General features: G+C 35.6%; 2 protein-coding genes across 15 annotated transcripts in view; one reads left to right on the top strand and one right to left on the bottom strand.

Moving 5' to 3' along the window:
* Tfg (trafficking from ER to golgi regulator) overlaps positions 1 to 1,731 on the top strand; it is a 36,575-nt gene extending 34,844 nt beyond the window's left edge. For all 3 annotated transcript variants that reach the window (XM_076868374.1, XM_076868373.1, XM_076868375.1), the window contains exon 8: positions 654 to 1,731. In XM_076868374.1, the coding sequence (XP_076724489.1) occupies positions 654 to 1,036 (383 nt within the window). In that variant the 3' untranslated portion in view covers positions 1,037 to 1,731. The remainder of the gene's footprint in view (positions 1 to 653) is intronic.
* Positions 1,732 to 1,855: 124 nt separating this feature from the next.
* The window catches only part of Abi3bp (ABI family member 3 binding protein), a 238,438-nt gene continuing 219,548 nt past the window's right edge, over positions 1,856 to 20,745 (bottom strand). For all 12 annotated transcript variants that reach the window (XM_076866958.2, XM_076866959.2, XM_076866960.2 and 9 more), the window contains 6 exons: positions 18,554 to 18,662; positions 7,180 to 7,259; positions 6,275 to 6,304; positions 5,285 to 5,446; positions 3,936 to 4,058; positions 1,856 to 3,006 (listed from right to left, as the gene is read on the bottom strand). In XM_076866958.2, the coding sequence (XP_076723073.2) occupies positions 2,891 to 3,006; positions 3,936 to 4,058; positions 5,285 to 5,446; positions 6,275 to 6,304; positions 7,180 to 7,259; positions 18,554 to 18,662 (620 nt within the window). In that variant the 3' untranslated portion in view covers positions 1,856 to 2,890. The remainder of the gene's footprint in view (positions 3,007 to 3,935; positions 4,059 to 5,284; positions 5,447 to 6,274; positions 6,305 to 7,179; positions 7,260 to 18,553; positions 18,663 to 20,745) is intronic.

The raw sequence follows: 20,745 nt of genomic DNA, 5'->3' as shown, positions 1-20,745 counted from the left end.
TGGGGCAATATGGTATGCATTTTGTGTGTTATGCTGGACTGCTAAGTCAGGCAAAAGCATCAGATACCAAATCTTCTGAAAATGGTACTTATTTATTCTTAAATGGTTTAGATACTCTGGAGTGAATAAACTTTAAAGCATTCATTAGTATAATAGGGTGTATTTATAGTATTGTTTCATATAAAAATATGTTCATTATCTGCAATGTATTTTTATTTGGTACTGTGTTCAGTAGGTCTCCTCAAAACCTTGTTAATGACTATTTAGCTCATATGTTTTTGGTCATCCTAGAAAGTATGATTCCTTAATAAATTTGAGCATCTACTCTGTATTAGGAATTATGCTAGAGCAGGAATTGCTCTCAAGAATTATATAGTCTCAAAGCAGAGCAGTTGTAATGAAAATACATATATAGTGATTCAGTTTAAGATTAGAGGGTTTAAATTGTCTAGAAAACTGTCTCTTTTAATAACTGGTCTTAAAATATTTTATGATGGAATCTGCATTTCTCATAAATGGATACTCATTGCATAAGTATTGTGAACAAGGTTATTAAATTTTTAATCATTTTTGGTCCATAACAGTAAGATTAATTCTTTGGAAAACTTGCATCAAAATAAAAATAAGATGTATATGTTATTTTACCTTTTCAGCTAGCTATAGTCAGCAGACTGGACCCCAACAACCTCAGCAGTTCCAGGGATATGGCCAGCAACCAACTTCCCAGGCACCGGCTCCTACCTTTTCTGGTCAGCCTCAGCAGCTGGCTGCTCAACCACCACAGCAGTACCAGGCGAGCAGTTATCCTCCACAACCTTACACTACCCAAACGTCTCAGCCTACTAATTATACTGTGGCCCCTGCCTCTCAGCCTGGAATGGCTCCAAACCAACCTGGGGCTTATCAACCAAGACCAAGTTTTACTCCACCTTCTGGAAGTACCATGACCCCTCCTCCAAGTGGGCCTAACCCTTATGCACGTAACCGTCCTCCCTTTGGTCAGGGCTATACCCAACCTGGACCTGGTTATCGATAAGGAGGCCAGCTACACTGATGAATGTAGCTGCTAGCTGTTTGCCTCCTAAAAGACTCCAATACTATTTTATTTTAATTTGTATTGAAGTTAATTCAAAAGGCAGAGCATTTTTTGATATTATTGTTGCTGTTAATTGAAAGTATAATTTGCTAGAACAAAAGACCAAAATGAAAGTTGTTTTTCTTCCTCCCCTGCTTAAAAATGTAGCAGCTTTCTAGTTATTTTGGAACACTACATTTACATGTGTGTAAAGTGATTGGCTTTCTAGCTTCCCTTGTCCAGAGGATATTAAAATGCTAGGTTGAGGTTAAGCCATCATACTTGGCTTTTTACTATTAACATGATGTACTAAAGTAGAGACAATGACTAGATATTATGGATAAAATGTAACATTGATAGGTTAATAAAGGTGATTGAATCCATTCATGGTCTTGTATTAATTTTGTTATTAACATACTTAAGAAAAATAATGTTTTTAAACAGAAATCTTTACTGGTGTTTTGTCTTAGAATGAAGTATAAACATTTTAATTTACAGATTCCCATGGAAAGAAATTGCCCTTTTTTAAAATTCTTTAAAAGAAATGTATTCAAAAACCATTCATTTGAAACAAACTAAAATAGACTTCATAGGAAGATTGATTAACTTAGGACATACACACAATATACTGTTACATTGGGGTGGGGGTTCAGAGACCCTAGTTTACTTTGATTTTTCCTTATGAAAAGTATGTTTGTGATATCTTCTAATGAACCATTTAGAAATAAACTCAAGTTTTAAAAAAAACTACATCTCTTTATTGAAGAATTTATAGTTGTTTGAAAAATACAGAATTTTAGCATTGATAAGAATGAAGCATGTTGAAAAGTAAGCACACAAAATGAAGGTAATGATGCAGCATTCCTATCCCAGCATGAAGGAAAATAATACCTTTTAATGAAAATGAAGTTAGATTTTTATTACAGCTTGAGTTAAACAGTATTACAAAAACACCCTGTGATTCATTCATAGAAATCTAGCATAAATATATAGCAGATAGTCTGTAAAATGGTAGAGATCTCATCATGCATTATCTTTTCATGCTCAGACTTCACATATAGTCTCAGCATACAGCTCAAATAAAAACATAAAAATAGACTGTTGCTTGGATAATTTTGATAGTATATTCAGACACATTTCTTTTGAAAGTATATCATTAGTTTATCAACCCCATTTTTAGCTGAAATGAAACTTACTTATTCAAATGAATTTTTTTCAGTAATTTGTAGATAATTTATGAAAATTATATTAACAGAAAGTATCTATTCAGGAAATCTTTTCAGCTCATAGTGAAAAATGGAAGTTTAAATAAACGTGAATAGTAGGACCTTTTCCCCTCAGATATAATTTTTTCCCCCTGAAGATAATTTGATCTAATAAATTAAACTAAGTAGAGTTTCATGGAATTAACTCACCAATAGGAAGCATACACACCAATAAAAGGAAATTTTTTTAAAGTATATATAATAAGTTTTGATGTTAATTTTGTTATAAAAGTATCTCAGAACATTATTACAACACTGTGATAAATAATATACAAATGATCTCTTAAAATACCATGAATAGGGAGCCAGCTTCCCTAAAAATGTTATTGTTAATGTCAATATCTTGCTTTCTTAAAATGACTTTGTAAAACCTGATAAATATTCTCAGCAATCCTTTCTAATAATAAACATCTAATATTGCTATTAGATTGCAGACTTTTATACATAGTAAACAAAATAGCTTTAAATGAATGTGACAAATACCATAGTATTTCCATCAATATTTTTTTCCATAATGAATCAGAAGTACTTTGGAGCATGATTGCAGCATCTACCATTTTCCAGGAATTGTAGTCCCACATTCATACCACTGGACATAAGTGATTTGGGTGTGACCACCTATTTCTCCAAATTGGACAGGTTCCTGGCGAACTGCTCTGAAATAGCCTAAGGAAGAAAATAGTTTTGTTTAATAGTTGCTGTGTTTTATTTTTGCCCTCATTGCTCATAGATTCAAGGATAGTGCTGAATGACTGAAAGTTACTCTGAAGCAAAGTAATTTGGAAAACTTCAGAGCAACAGAAGCCCTGGCATCTTTCCTTAGGTATAATGGCTCCTTAATCATAGGACCTGAAAAATTTTTGACATTTGCCTTAGCAAGTTAGGATGGAATGGTTGGTAGTATCTGAGAGCAGTTTTAACTGCCAGTTAATATATTCATAGACCTTGTTGTCATCTTTTAGTATGTTGATATTCTTAAGTACCATTGAATGAACTGTTACTGAAAAGTCTAACCAAATGATTGAAAAGATTTAAAGAACCTCCTGGTGCTTCCTGAGTAATTTGGACAATTAATTTACCCACTTCTGAACTACTTAAACAAGGATTAAATTAATTTTCAGTCTTTTTTCAATCCATTACATACATGGCTTGGTGCTAAAGTGTCTTTAGCAAGTTACAGAGGTTATTAACTTCTCAACAAAATTGTTGTATTTTATTTATGTATTTATAAGGCAAATAATACTGTTTTTCATATATAGTAGCAATAAAATTTACTTTTAAAAGGAATAAAAAAATAATGCAGTTATGCATAATGTAACAAAAGCCATAGTTAATCATGAATCATAGTTTGGAGATCACTGATCTCTTATAGCTGTTTTTGCAAATATAGATTTTCTTGGAGTACATTTGTACATGTCTGTGTAACTTTCATTGGCTCTAAGTAGAGAAACTTAAGTTTATTGCTTTTTCTAGCCAAGTAATTAGAGCAGTAGTTCTGCAGAATTCTTTTTAACTTGATCACTTTCTTCAGCTTGATTTCTTTCTGAGTTAATCTGGAAAGCTCTCTTGCTCATGAGAAGGATCAGAAAGCATACCTTCCTTTGTGGGTAACTGGTCAGAAGTAAGTTGCTGTCCTGTGCGTCCATCTAAAAACGAATCTACAAACTGGCAGTGATCTTCTCCATGGCCTCTTTGATCGCCAATGTTATAAAATTTTCCTGAAGGACCAGAAATTAAAAGAATGAAATATTGCTTTGATATGTGACAATTCTGAAATAAATTGTTTGAAAGAATCATCTTCCTGTTCTTGGATATTTCCCCCCTACTCCTGTATCAGCCTAGTTCAAGCTACCAAAGTCTCTTGATTCAACAGGTGTTCCTATTTTCATTCTTGTCTCCTCTCTGTTCTTCCTTCCCTCCCTTCAGAGACTGATTTTTAAAAATGCAAGTAAGATGTTACTACCCTCCTTAAACCTCTCCAGTGGTCTCCCACTATACTGAGAATAAAACTTAAAACTCCTTACCTGATTTCAAAGCTCCATGTATTCAGCCCTGCTTGTTTGATGTTCCCCTGTCTGTACTACAATAGTGGTACTGACCAGGTGTGTTCTGCCTCAGTCTTTGCACTTTTTCTTTCCCCTGTCTATACATCCGATGTCCCCCTGACCTTTGTGTGGTTGCTTCCTTCTCATAATATTATTATTAGCAGAAGTGATACCTTTTCAGAGAGCTTCCCTAAAACCATTCTAACTAAAGGCACTTCCAATCCTTGTTGAGCTGTTCTCTCACTCTTTTAAAAATTATCTTCAAAGCACCTGTATAAAATTCATATTTATTTATTTTTTGTCTGTGAGCCTCTACTGAAGAGAGAAGGAAGAGAGAGATGTTACATGAAAGCAGGAATATGTCTTGTTTGCTGCTTTGCCATCAGCACCTAGAAGAGTGCCTGGCATGAAGTATATAGCATTTGCTAAGTGAAAGAAAAGATGCATGTTTCTATGTTGGTCATCCTTGCATATTTGTTAAAAATGTTTATGAATATAGAAAATTACAACTACATGAGGTTAGAGCCCTTTTGGTATTATAAAGATGAAATACTCTTTCCATGATTATTGTTAGACACATTCATTTTATTACTAATATGTTTTTTATCCTAGAATGTTTGTAACAAAGTAGATGAATATGCTCGTGCTTGTACATTCAAGTTTGCCTTGATAGCATTGTTTCAAAATTGCATTTTCATTATTTACTTCTTAAAAGCATCTTTTAAGTCCTTGTTTTCTAGCAGTGTGACAATTTCAATAACATTTTTTTCTCAGGAAAACTAAAGATGCTGAATTACCCCCTAGTTCCTGGACTTCTCCATGAAAAAACCATGTTATAAAATGCTGCAAAACATTCCCTGAAGGCAAAGGCTAAAAATAATGCTGGTTGCCCTGCTTACCTGTGAGTGAGTCGCTCAAATAAATCTTGTATCTTAGAGAGTTGCACAGTTGCACTCCAACAAATTTTTTATACCACGTTCTTTTGACATACTGTTTGCCCTTACATTCTGAGTAAGAGTCTGAATTAAAGGGTCTTTCAGTCCAGATGGCATCTCTTCCTGCTGCATAAGCAAAACACAGTTTGAATTTAGTATCTTGATTCTTGGGTACGGAGGGGATGTCCTAAAAGCTTTCCAAAAGCAGTCTGCAAAGTTCATTGCCAGTTTGTTGGTACCCGTTTTTTCCAGTACAATTATTGGAGCCCAAAATACAAAGGTTTTAAAAAGTAAATCCAAAATAAGTTCCTTCCTGTCAATAGTAACAGTGAGAGAAATCTCACAACAATGTGTTTTGCTGTTGAGTAACCTCTGCAGTGCTCGATGCTGGCTATCGTTGAGGAACAAATTTAGGTTTCCTTTTTGCAGAATATAAAATTTAAACAACTGCTTTGATGTGATATGTTATTAAAAGTGGAAATGAGATGGTGAATCTTTTTTTAGTTTTACTGGGGGGATGATGGTTCTAGGGATTGAACCCAGGCGCACTTTACCACTGAGCCACGTCCCCAGTCCTTTTTTGTTTTATGAGACAGGTCTCTCCAAGTTCCTAAGGCTTGCCTCAAACTTGAGATCTTCCTGCCTCAGTCTCCCAAATTGTTGTATTTACAGGTATCTACCACCATACCTGGCGAGGGTAGCATATTTTGACTTCGTTATTGAACAGAAAATTTCAGCTTACATGATAATATGTGTGAAACCAAGTTTTGAAATATCTTGACTTGCCCCTAGAACATCATAGGCTCTCAAATGTTAATCAGTGTATTAGGTAAACATTCACACCTGATCTTCTAAGAAGTCTAAGTAGTAAAATAGCGAAATCATCGATTTTGCTGACCCTTTTTAGTTTGGTCAGTTTAGAAAAAGCATGTGATTGTTCACTGAGACACTTACCAGAAACCGGCTCGCTTACTCTCGGGTCCGCTGAGAAGAAACAACAAAAAAAGTCAGCTGTTATTAATGTTAAGTCCTAACATTCCAGTGGAATGATGGAAGACAGATGCTTACTGTTATGTCTTATTGCAAAATGGTACCCTCTTGCTGAAGACTGAATTTGCAAATTTGTTTTGAAAATAGTTCTTGATTGAATCATCTGCCAGATCTTCAGCTGTAGTTTTTATGTGTGAATTGATAGTTGGGAGACTGTTGCTATGCCAACCTTCAATTTTGAAAGCTTCCTTTTAGTTTCACACAAAAGCAATTCATGGTAAAGTCACCAAGATGCCATGAACATTAGTTGCTATAAAGTTTATACAAATGTATGTGCCAATGTGTCTTGTTAAGGAACTGGAGCTGCCACTGTCTAGGAAATTTCACAAAACAATCATAAATTCCCTTTCTTTTTTTAAAATTATTTTTTAAATACACAACAGCAAATGCATTACAATTCTTATTACACATGTAAAGCACGATTTTTCATATTTTTGTATATAAAATATGTTCACACCAATTCATGTCTTCATACATGTACTTTGGGGTTTTCTTGCATTAAAATATACCACAATTTTTCATATCTCTGTTTGTATATGAATTCCCTTTCTTGATGTACTAATATTTTGATTCTAGGCATACAAAGGAACATTCGTTCAGATTTTTGAATATAGATATACCTTTTTTTCTCACATCAAGGTAAAAGAGGAAAAACCTAAGTAATTGCTATAAGGGTACCTTCATCAATTAGTTTTTTTTCCCCTATGGATTATTATTTAGGAATTCAAGTTTAGCTGGGTTTCACGTGAGCTTCCCATGCAAAACATTGTTCCCACCATGCCCCTTTACACCCTTGTTGATGGGATTACCTGACTCAGTACTGAATGCCACTGTGTTGCTGGCTGGGCCTTCACCAAGTGGGTTTTTTGGTTTCACCTGGAATTCATAGCTGTGTAGAGAGAAAAATAAAATATTATTGAGGGGTAGGAAAGCAGCATTCTCTTGCTGTACTGACATCCTTCCTGGCTCTATTTGAAATTATGATTACAGTGAATGGTAATATTCTAGAAGTAAGTTGTGGGAAGAATAATGCTTTCTTAATTTTACTTTCAAAGCATCTAAGGTTTTGTATAAGAAAAATATTGTTAATAAAAAGATGGCTGTCTTTTAAAAATTATTAGAAATATTTGGACAGGTTGGTAATAAATATATAGAAAAGTATGTGCTGAACGAAAGTTAATTTCAGCACTGAGAAGCCTTCATTTCTTTAAAATGTGTCAGCTACTGCCTGGGACAAAGAAATGGAAAAGTCCCTTTTTATTCTCTATTAACAACACTGGTATAACCTTGAATTTTAAGTCAGTGTTCCTAAAGTGGTATTTGAACTACTTATATCAGAACCACAAGAGAGGGTGGCAGTGGGGGAAGTTTGTTTAAAATGCAGATTTCCTGTCCACGCTGGCTACTGAGTCTCTAAATCATTCCAGGAGGAATTTGCAATACATTCCTGTCCTATACCCACTGGTATTTGAGAATGCCTAGACTAAGCTGTTGGGCACAGATACCCATGAAAAAGTTTCTTTTCAAGCCTGGTTGTAGCTCCTGGGACTTGGGTCTCCATGTATCACAGGAAGTCATAGTGTTCAGAGAATGGCTGGTAGTATTGCTCAAATGGAACACAAGCACAGATAGACTTTTCTGTCCCTCAGTATGCCAGCTTCAAATTGCTAGGCTCCTCACCCTTTGTTTAAATTAAAAACCAAACAAACAAACAAACAAAAACCCAAGATCCTTTAGAATTATAGGACATTTCTATCCTTAAGAATTATTAAATTGTGCAGTACTTGACAAATTTTATTCATTAGATGCACAAGCAGAGAATACTTGTAAGAAATTTAAACAGTATTGGGCTGGGGTTGTGGCTCAGTGGCAGAGTGCTTGCCCCTCACATGTGAGGCACTGGGTTCGATCCTCAGCACCATATAAAAATAAACTAAATAAATATATTGTGTCCATCTATAACTAAAAAATATTTTTTTAAAAAAGAAATTTAAACAGTAAAGTGATTTGCCATTTGCCTAAAAATGATTTCTTTTCAGCATCAGACTTAGCAGCAAAATAACTGAATTTAAAACCACCCAGAGTTATCTGATAGTACTGTGTGAGTTCCAGAATTGTACATGATTTTTGGTATAGATGGTACCAAGGTAGCATTAGAAAAAAAACTTTTTGAGTCTCAAGGAGTCACTTTCTTGATCACTGTGGCATTTCATTAAAACACTGTTAGACTCTAGTGTAAGATTCTAGCATTACAACAATGGCAAACACTTTTCAAATGCTTACTTTGTGTCAGATGCATTAATCATTCTGCATATATAAAGTAATCCAACACACAAATCCTGTGTGACATTATTCTAAACTTTAGCTGAGAATAATGAGGCCCATAACTATTATATAATTGTTGTCTTTGCTTTTTCAAACTTCAAAACTTTGTGAAATGGGAATTAAAACATTTCTTTTCAGATTTTTAATGAGTGAATGCAAATGAAAGCATTTTGTAAATGGAACAACTGATGTAAAGTCATTGACATTTACCATAAGAAATGCTGACATGAAAGCACATATGCCATTTCAATAAATAAATCACATATACATCAGGTGTTTTCACATGGACTTTTTTTTCTAGAGATTAAATTCTTCCTAAAAGACCTAATGCTCTCAAAACAAACTAACAAAAACAAAGTTCATAAAACTAGTGAATTGAAAATGGAAGGAAAAAAATCACAGGCATCTGGAGTTTGATTAAAGTGGAAATGCATTTCACATTCATTCCAGGCCATTGCCATCAGTGCTGTGTCTTGGCCAAATTGGATTGCTGAAATCATCTCTGTGTCTTTTTATTTCACAGTTATTTACACTTAAGCTTCATTTGTAGCATGGCCACAAATATTCATAAGCTACTTTTTCTGTGTTTTTTTTTTTTTTTTGCCAGCATTTTATGATACTTGACAAGTTGTGAAGAAATGATTTTAAACTAAGTTTAATTAACAACACAAGGGTATTTTTTTTGGCTGAATAAACCCTATATAAACAAAAAAAATGTTTGTGATGGCAAAATCTTTCCCCTCAAATACTTTTTGATCATGAAATGAACACCATAGGTCTGTAACATCTCAAAGAAAATATTGATTGTACTTAGGATAAGCAGAGGATGCTACTTAAAAGTTTTTTAGCCAATGAAGTTCTTTGAAATTTAAAAATAAACTTCAAATGGCAATTTTAGAAGCTAAAGTTAAAAACATTCTACAAATATTTGAACTAAAAGTCAAAGATACAAAATAAGAGAATATAAGAAAATTGGAGGATTATTCCAGATAGTTTAGTACTCAGCTGGCAGGAATTCTAGAAAACAGGGGAGAAAGGATGGTAGAAAATTATTGCAGAAAAATCATATAAGAAATTTTTCAGAATTAAAAGATGTGAGTGTCCATATTGAAAAGGTCAATTCTGTGCCCACCAAAAGGAAAAAAGCAAAAAAAAAAAAAAAAGGATTAATTAAAGCGTGTGCGTTGCAAAATTTCAGAGTACTGGGGAATAAAGATCCTAACAACTGAGAACAATACAGTGGGTTCCATTTAAAGTATTCAGAATCAAAATGACGTTCAACATCTTAATAGCAACAACACTGGAAGTTAGGGGGAAAAAATGGAACATGCCTTCAAAGTCTTCATTTTATCGTGATTTTATCCTACACCAATAATATCAAAGTAAACCATGGACTTTCTAAAGCATGTAAATAACTAAAAAAAATATCATTTTATATATACTTTCCCAAGATATGTTTCTATAGAAGCCATGAAGAGAGGGAGTAAACAAAGAAGGGAGACGTGGCTGCAGGAATTAGGGGATTCAACATAGTCAAAAATGATGGCAAGGGATTCAGCAAGAGGTAGGCATTCCCTAAGACAAATCCAGAGAACAAAGAGATGGCGTGTTTGACCATTTTGAGAAATGAGTGGCCTAGAAATAGAGATTTAATTAACAGAAGAAATATCTAAAGAAATTATTTTAAAAAAATGTTTGCCTCTGGGAAACAGACATTAAGAGTAGAAAGGAACTGCTTTTTTAGTATCTGCAGCATGGTCCAGTGGCTAAATCTATTTTTCATTAAGTAATACAAAATACCTGGGGCGGCCTACTTTAAAGAAAATAGGTATATTTTGGCTCATGGTTCTGGAGGTACAAGATCCAGCAGCCACATCTGTTGATGGCATTCTTGCTGGCAGAGTCCTGAGGTGGTGCAGAACATCACATGGTGACAGCCAGGGCATGTGTCTGAATCTCTTTATAAAGCTACGAGGATTCAATCATGGGAGATCCACCGTAATTTTTTTTTCCATTTTATATAGAGAGAGCACAATTTTTCATATCTCTGGTTGTACACAAAGTAGAGTCACATCCTTCATGTCTTCATACATGTACTTAGGGTAATGATGACCATTGCATTCCACTGGCTTTCCTACCCTTATGTCCCCTCCCTTCCCCTCTTCCCTTTTGTCCTATCTAGAGTTTATTTAATCCTCCCACACTAGCATCTTATGGATCAGCATCCTTAAATCAGAAATCATTTGGCATTTGGATTTTTGGGATTGGCTAATTTCACTTAACATATTCTTCAGCTCCATCCAAATATTTACCTGCAAATGCCATGATTTCATTCTCTTTTAATGCTGCTATAAACATTGATGTGGCTGTGTCCCTGAAATATGCTGTTTTTAAGTCCTTTGGGTATAGACCAAGGAGTGGGATAGCTGGGTCAAATGGTGGTTCCATTCCAAGTTTTCCAAGGATTCTCCATACTGCTTTCCATATTGGCTGCACCAACTTGCAGTCTCACCAGCAATGTATGAGTGTACCTTTCTCCTCACATCCTCGCCAACACTTATGGTTGTTTATATTCTTAATGGCTGCCATTCTGACTGGAGTGAGATAAAATCTTACAGTAGTTTTGATTTGCATTTCTCTAATTGCTAGAGATGTTGAACATTTTTTCATATATTTCTTGGTTGATTGTATATCTTCTTTTGAGAACTGTCTGTTCAGTTCCTTGGCCCATTTATTGTATCTCAGTGACAAATCCCTCTGAAAGGAAAATGAGGAAAACTACCCCATTTACAATAGCATCAAACACAAACAAACAAACAAACAAACAAAAACACTTGGGAATCAATGAAAGAGGTGAAAGACTTCTTCAATGAAAACTACAGAATGCTAAAGAAAGAAATTAAAGAAGACCTTTTCAATATGGAAAGATCTACCCTGTTCTTGAATAGGCAGAATTAATATTGTCAAAATGACCATACTACCAAAAGAACTATACAGATTTAATGCAGTTCCAATCAAAATCCCAATAATATTCTTCATAGAAATAGAAAAAGCAGTCATGAAATTCATCTGGAAATAAGAGATCCAGAATAGCTAATGCAATCCTTAGCAGGAAGAGTGAAGCAAGTGGCACCACTATACCAGATCTCAAACTATACTACAGAGCAATAGTAACAAAAACAGCATGATATTGGCACCAAAATAGACTGGTAGACCAATGGTACAGAATAGAGGACACAGAGACTAACCCACATAATTACAGTTATCTTATATTTGACAAAGGCGCCAAAAATATACATTGGAGAAAAGATAGCCTCTTCAAAAATAGTGCTGGGAAAACTGGAAATCCATATGCAACAAAAAGAAATTAAACCCCTATCTCTCACCATGCAAAGAACTCAACTCAATGTGGATCAAGGACCTAGGAATTAAACCAGAGACACTGCATCTACTAGAAGAAAAAATAGGCTCTAGTCCCCATCATGTTGGATTAGGCCCAACTTTCTTAATAAGACTCCTATAGTGCATGAATTAAAATTAAGAATCAATAAATGGGATGAATTCAAACTAAAAAGTTTCTTCTCAGCAAAAGAAACAACAGTGAGGCGAATAGAGAGCCTACTAATTGGGAACAAATTCTTACTACACGCACGACAGATACAGCACTAGTCTCTAGAATACGTAAGAAGTCAAAAATCTTAACTCCAACATCTTATCTAATCCTAATCATTTTCCAAAGGCCTTACCTCTAAACACCATAGTCAAATTAAGTTTCCACCTTCTCAATACCTCAACATGGGGATTAAACTTGAGCATAAGTTTATGGGAAGAAACCATAGCAAAAAAACTTGTACATATGTTTCTGGATAAAAATGAAAATTAAAAACTCATTTACAAAATCTACTATATCAAAATAAGTATTTAAATGAGTGTTGTACAGATGACAAGCCTTTGAGCCCCACTGAGAACAATCCAGGTATATTAGTAATCCTTGCAGAATGCTCTGCCTTGCTCTACCTGGGATGGTGTGGATTTTAGCAGAAAGAGTCTTTCCATTCATCCCAACCACAAGGTAGTATGGTCCAGTGGTTAAGGACATGGGTTCTTGAGCCAGAAAGATGGGTTCAAAGCTCACTAATGTGATTTTCAGGTAAATTAAACTTTCTGAACATTGTTTTTTCTTCATACATAAAAATTAGGACAATACTACTTCTGAGGATAATATTATAACCTCATAAGGATCTAAAACTATCTGAGGTTTTTGTGAGAATTCAATGAGGTAATGCATGGAAATGCAAGGTACCTGATTCATAATGATTATAAATATTTGCTAGTAGCTCTACAGGAGTTTTTTAAAGAGGTTCTTTTGTTATTGGGGAATTTGACAAACACTGCCACAGAACTCTCAATGTAGAATTCTCCCAATTTTAGAATTCTTCGATGTCAACATAGTTCCTTTAACTATAAGGGTCCATGACCCTTAGTGGATAAATCTGCCTACCATCAAATAGCTCCAAGAGAAAAGTTAGATTTCATTGAAGAGTCTAGAAAGCTCTGAAGAATTATCCTAAAAAGGAAAGAGGGTAGAGTTGGGCACCAACAATTTTGAAAGCAACTATGAAAAATCATAAGTTTTTAAAAATATACCAGGAATGGTGCTGCATACCTCTAATCCTAACAACTCGGGAGGCTGAGGCAGGAGAATCCATCACAAGTTCAAGGTTGGCCTCAGCAATTTAGTGTAGCCCTAAGCAACTTAGTAAGACCCCATCTCAAATAAATGAATATATGACAATTCATTGATGAGTGAAAATCTAGGATTTTAAAAAATATGATTAGTGGGTTCACAAACTAAATTGTCAGAGACAGGAATGTTTACCCTTTAGCATCTAGCCTCAGGCAAACATCTTGAACAGCAGAATGAGGGTAAAGCCTCAAGGATATAGCTGGAGTAGACACTTCTGTCATTTTCTTTCCCCTTTCCTTCTTTATTACCTTTTTGTTCTATTCTTGCCCAAAATATAGAGCTGAATTATAGTTTTCATTGTTTGATGAACTTTTTAGTTACATACTCCCTATTTGCTTAAAAAGTTAGTTTAACAAACCCCCCCTAAATCTCAAGTAAACTAATGTTTGACAAGCTGATTTTACCCCAGTACAGTCTCAAAATATTTTTACCTCATTTAGGAGTTTCCATCACAGTGAGAGAAATGGAAAAGGGGAATAGGGAGGGGGTAAAAAAGAGTAAGGGCCACTCAAGGGAATAAGGAAATACAGTCAACCAGCTGATATGAGTTTGTCTCCAGGGACATTGTAGGACTGTCGTAAGCGTTTCTGGAGACCTGCCACATGCAAAGCCATTGTGCAGATATGGGCATATAGGTAAGAAGCAACTGGGCAGGGCTGGATAATACTACTTCTGAGGATAATATTATTCTCAGACACAGCACAAAACAGGGTAAGAGCTGCGCATGGTGGTGCACACCTGTAATAGCAGCTATTCAAGGCTGAGGCAGAGGATTGTGAATGTGAGGCCAGCCTGGGCAATGTAATGAGACCCTGTTTCAAAAATAAAATAAAATAAATTCAGTACAGAAGGGAGATCAGGGAATTGGCAATCATGGGAAATCATGAAGCAGCTGCCCGTTATACCCTCAGGGATGTTTCTTGGGTCCTCCGTTTCTGAGGAATTTCAGAGTTGGAAATTCCAATACTCATTCTGTAGTGCTGCCATGATGTCTGCTCAGCCCCTGCCCAGATACCAAGGAATTCAAAGAAAATATAATAAAAGTATATATGGTGATATAAGAGGAAGAATTGCTATCTTTATAGACTAGCAGAGTTCCATGCCCTTAGAGAATTGGTCTTTGGCCTGATAAAAGTTGCTAAAATGAGCAAAATGAGCAATCAACTCAACTTCTTTCTTCTTTAACAAGGAAGGCTTTTCTGCTGCCCATGCCTATAATAAAACTAAATAAAATATCTGATGTTTTGGCCACTTCTTTTACTTTTTTCTACAAAGCCTTTGAGAAGAGATATTGAAAATACTGAAAATTTGAAGACCAGAATTTTATAAAAACATTATGAAGGGGTATAATGACTATTCCTCATGTCTGTTTCATTCAGCCAGATTTACAGTTTATAAGGAGATGCTGCCTCTCTTCCAGCTTACCCTCAGTACCAACATTTATTAAACCAAACAACATGAACAAAAAGTACCAACATTTATTAAACCAAACAACATAAACAAGAGTCCCAAGCAATCATTGCTGCCACTTCAGTACGTTTTAGTCTTAGGGACTGGTCTCCAAAATCCTCTGGAGCCAACAGAGGTCAATTAAAGTACTTGAGCAGATTAAGTGAATTTGATTTATCCTAATTACCAGAGTACATGTTCTATAGGAAATTGCCTGATCAAATTTAAGTCTGGCACACACACACCAAATTCTTCAGATTTTCAGTAAAGTGAGAGGAGAAGTGGACTTGTTAGAGCAGAAGAGTAGATTAAAGGACTTTTTTTTTTTTTTTTTTTTTTTTTTTTAGCATGCAATGATTATGTAATCATCCATACTGGCAAGCAGTTCATCAGGAAGAACCTGGCCCATCCATGCATATTATCAAAATGTGTGCTAAAACCAGTTCATCTGAAAACACTGCAGACTGATGATAGTCAAAGAAAAGCGATTTACTGGAATTATTATGTCATGAGACTGATCCAGGTTTTAGTTTTATTTTCAGTCCCAGTTTTCTCACTGACTTCATGCATGGCTTTGGCTATCACAGGATTATCAGACATAAGAGAATTTAGAGATCAGCTAATTCACACCTTCAGACCCTGTAAGAATGGGTGCAAGACTTCTTATTTAAAACATACTTTATCAGTTCCTCTGTTCACAGAACTGAAAACAATCAGTGGTCCTGCAGACAATGTGGGTTGCTCCAGAGAGGAGGGACTCCTCCTAATATTTTTCTTCTAGTCCAACAAGAGCCACACATTGCCTAAAGAGAGAGGATTGGTGTTCTTGGATGACTGTAAGGAAGGAGAGGTTTCATGAAGACAAAATAAATGGAAAGCAAATGTTGGGGAATGGGTTAGGTGGATTTAGTTGGATACCAACATCTCAACCTTTTACTTTAGGAATGAGAGATGGATCCTCTAAGGAGAGAGACTGGAGTTTGTCTGTGTTAGCTAATCTCCTTTGCCTCACTGAACATTATGTCTCCTCTTTCCTGTGCACAATGTGACCACAGCCCCCTGCAGCTGCAGGCAGGCACAGGCCAGGCTGGGGAGACCCTAGGTTGCCTTTGGAGCTGCACCCATGTGTCCCAGGATGGCCACGTGGCTTTACTCTCTGCAGACAGGAACATCTAATGCCAGATATGGAGTGGAACTCTCCTAGCAGCAAAACAGCTGCTGGCCCCCTACTGTGAGAAAATTTTCAGAGCTTTTTCTGAGTAGATATAAACCTATCTAAATGATTAAAAACAGGCAGGTTGACTTTCACCATGAGAAGGAAAAGGGAGGACAGTTCATTGTCATTTTGTTTCTCGGATAGTGTGTGACCATTTCAAATTTCTGACTATAACCAGTCTATACATCTTTAATATCTGCCTTACCATCCTGGGTTAAATGTTCTGACTCCAAGCTCTCCACCCACGTTGATGTGTAACAATTAGCCAGTAACTATCCTCTGTTTTCAGATGTCACATTTTCTTGTCAGGCCAAGTGGTGGAAAATGCTGCTAAAATAAATGCTTCATATGTATCTTCTAGTAGTGGAATTCAGCTATAGAAATTCTTTCAGAAGCTACTGTTTCCCAGTTGTTAATTAGGAAATTTTTAACAGCTGTCATTTAGATTGCTCCTGTGTAGACACATAATATTCTGACATTTTATCTCCTCCCACAATCACATCTGGTTAGCTCTTTTCTACTCATCCTTCAAGCCTCAGCTCAGCTGTCACATTTTGTGGGAAAAACTTTCTAATTTCCCCAGACTTAGTGGCATGCCATTGACCCTGGGATCCCATAGCATCTGGGGCATACTTCTACCAGGACTCTTGCCACTCTGTAGAGAAAACTTGGTCATTAGCTGTCTTTTGGATTACCTTAAGCTCAAGGGTAGGCACCCTGTTTCTTCATGTATGTAGCCACAACACCAGGCATAGTGCTGAGCACATCACTGGCACTTAATAAATGTTAGCCGGATGGAACGGCAAACCTTTTACAAACAAATTGGCTTTAAAATGTCACTGGAATAACTGTTCTACATTTTGCTGTGCTGGGAGAAGTTGTGAGGACAGCCTGATTCAGAAAAGGAACACAATGCACATTTAGAAACTGGATGACTTTCAATGAATGCATTGTACTACACAGATCACTTCTTATTAAGTGGAATAAGAAGCAGGAAACTGAAGAGAAACACCATACACATTTTGTTAGCACAAATCTACCTATTAAAAAGATGAAATTAATGATGTGTTTTCTATTTTACTCTTTCCTTAAAATATATTATGGTACAAATAGGCATGTACTCTGTCTCTCTCATTAGTATCTCAGGAATCAGAACCAAGACCATCAAGTGGTCTTGTATTGAAACGTATGCTTATTTTGGCAAATTTAAATCATTTAAGAAAATTAGCAGTTAGAAAAGTTTCCATGTAACAGCTCAAAATAGAGAGCCTTAAAAAAATCACATTTGTGAAAGAAGTATTATATTTGCAGTATAGGACTAAACTTTACACACAGCAAATCATCTATAATGATCTCCAAAAAGATTAGATGAATTTTCCTACTGAAGAGCCAAAATAGACTCTTTTGAGTGTCACTGTCAATACCCAATTCAATTCAGTGAATTGATGACTAAGAGAGGTATAAAAAGTGAAACTGATGGGAAAAAAGGAAACTCCTTCTTGAAACTCCTACTATATTACCAGAAATATCTAAGGCCCTTTTTTATTTTTTTTTTAAAAGAGAGAGAGAGAGAGAGAGAGAGAGAGAGAGAGAGAGAGAGAGAGAGAATTTTTTTAATATTCATTTTTCAGTTCTTGGCGTACACAACATCTTTGTTTGTATGTGGTGCTGAGGATCGAACCCAGACCACACACATGCCAGGTGAGTGCGTTACCACTTGAGCCACATCCCCAGTCCCAACGCCCTTATTTTTTTTTTGCATAATGAAATGAGTTGATAAATTATTGGTATTTTAGATTTAAGGAAGAATCACAAAATGATATCAGAATATGATTAATCTGGTATCAATGTGCAATAAGGGACAAACTAGAAAAGTTTTTTTTTAATCATAGAACAATGTTAAAAATATGCAATTCCACTGTCCAAACTCCATTTTCATTTTATCAGTTGATGAAAGTCCTAGGATTGCTGTATCTGAGACCAGTATTAAGTTGTTTTAAGTATTAACTATTAAAAACTTTCACCTACATTTTATCCCAGGATTCCCACTTCTTTACCTTCCCTTTTCCAGCATGAGACCCAAATTCTTTGGTGTTTCAAAACTACTTTACACCATGCACACCCCAATTAATTTCTGGCCCACAGATTTCTTCTTGTATAATTTTTGGCATTTAATACCAACATTTGATACCAATTTCCTCCTATTTTGTTATGCTTCCAGCTGCCCTGGTAACTTACAAGACCATCCTGTTGGCCCCTCTACCCCCATCAATACCTTGCCTATTTTCAAAATATGACTCTAGAGGTATTTATGTCTCATCCAAAAAGCTAGAGTGAAATGTAGGTTACACCTTCCCTTAGGTTGGAGAAGATGAAAACATTTTATGTCTTATTGTGGTTATGATTTCTAAACTCAGAACTCACCTGCACTACCACTGGAGCTTACCTTGTGTCTGGTTTCAGATTTTCTATTGTGGAGAAGGTTTGATTTGTAACTTGAATGGACTTGTTCTTCCCACTGAATGACCCATTTTCTCTGGATATAACTTCATATTCTGTAAAAGTGAGAACAAAAATAAAAACACCTTAGATATTTGCCTTCATACACCAAGCAATTTAATTCTTCTTGAAGCTAATAGCACAATAAAGCCACACACATAAAGATGATTGTACTTTTAGAGACACATTGATCTTACTCGGTTGCAATTTTCAGATGGAATGGGAGCATTTTGGGAGATGCTTATGGACTATTTCTGCTTTCCCTTGAGCAGAGCAGAGGAAGGTCTGGTAACTGGTGAAGACTGATGACCCTCTTATGGTTTCTTTGGTCATAGAGCCCATGATTCTTCAGGTGAGTCAGAAAGTCTGCTACTTCCAAGAAGCCCAATTTGGGGAAAGCTCTGTATCAGGCACTGTACTTGGGTAGAACCCATGCTCATCCTCTACGGGGCTTTCAACAGAGTTGGGTTTAGGCCACTGAGTATGTGTTACTGCTGCAAAAAAAATTCTTTGGGCTTAAAGCCATATCAGCAAATAATGGTTAACTAAATAATAAAGTCCCTTCTTATAGTTCATTATTTGGAATTATATAATCAGGATTTTACATCTCTTCCTTACAAAAGTTATGCTTCCTTGGTAATTTTCTTCATATTAAATAAAAAATCATACCCTTAAAGCCTGCATATAGATAAGCATTAATTTCACTTAATGGCTTGTTTCTATCAACTTACAGGGATCATCAAAAAACAAAGACTTTCAGAATAAGCGACTTTAATTTACAGATTTGTTAGGTGGTTTTCCCTGCTCTCAGTTGGGATTTAACTTAATGCATGTAAAGAGATGACAGAGAGGACTGAAAAACAAGCAATAAAACAAACTACTCCTCCCCACTCAGGATCAGCTCCATGGCTATAAAGAAATGCACACGAGCAGGGCGTCACATAGGTAGGGAAGCGGCAAAAGAGCTGGCAAGTTAGGCCAGGGATTTCCGCTGATGCACCAGACCAAAGGTGTAAGATGAACACTGGGAATAAAACCAAACCCAGAACAGGCCAGGAAGGACCCAAATCTCCCATTTTAATTGAAAAGGATTATTAGTAGCTTATTTTTAAACCCCCAAAGGAGGATGGCTTTTTCTGAACATTTCCTAAATGACCATTCTTCTGAAAGCCAAAAGTTAAACTTGAAGACAGTGGCCACTGGAACTGGACAACAGCAGGACAGCTACTGAAGGACTAACGACTACTAGTTAACTGAACAACACCTTGCTCAGACTCCCTTCTGATCCCAACTTATCTCCCTATTGGCTATTTTAGTGTAGAGAGTGGAAAGGGAGGGAAGGAGAAGATCTTCAATTCAAATCTGTTTTATATTTTTATCTCAGAAGGGATATTTGCAGCTGTTAAAATGTAAGTTAAAAAAAAAAAAGAAAGAAAGAAAGAAAAAGGGAATCACATGACCTAAGGAAAGAGACAAACCAAGCCACTTGCTTTGAATTTCAGTCTTCCCATCTGCAGAATGTCAATAATCTCTCTTCATGGTGCTGCTTATGGGGATTATATTCAGAACAAATGGAAAGTGTCTAACAGTATTTTGAGTGATTTTACTCAACAGGTTATACTTATTATTATTGTTGCTTTTATTAACTCTTATCCCTAAGTTGTTTTTTGAAAATAGGGCCACAGAAATTTTCAAAGATTCCAATTGGAAAGATTCAAGTGCTGCTTAGTCACCAAAAAAGAAAAGAAAAAAAGAAAACCAAAATAATCTAATAGCTATGAAACTCTACTATTTATATGAAGTCTAATTAATTAATCACCAAAGTAATCACCTTTAAAAAAACATCTTTGGCTTGGGACCTTCCTTGTTAACTCTGTGTTCTCCTCCTCAATACGAACCTGGACTTTTGGTAGTCAATTAGATGTATAAATACATTCTATGTATAATTCTTAGAATTATAAATTTACATAATTAAAATACTCTTATAGATGAACCAGAAAAGAAAATCCTACAGCCTTAAAGAGTTAAATCAGATATTATCCAAGTAGGTATGTATTATATAATTAGATTTAATAATTCTAATTTCATATCCTACATCTTTAGGGCAAATGAAATTTCAGAGACCATTTGGCTTTAAGG

Source organism: Callospermophilus lateralis, chromosome 10, assembly GCF_048772815.1.
Source record: "Callospermophilus lateralis isolate mCalLat2 chromosome 10, mCalLat2.hap1, whole genome shotgun sequence".
NCBI lineage: Eukaryota > Metazoa > Chordata > Mammalia > Rodentia > Sciuridae > Callospermophilus > Callospermophilus lateralis.
Note: the sequence above shows the minus strand (reverse complement) of the source record. Positions and strands in the feature narration are given on the sequence as shown.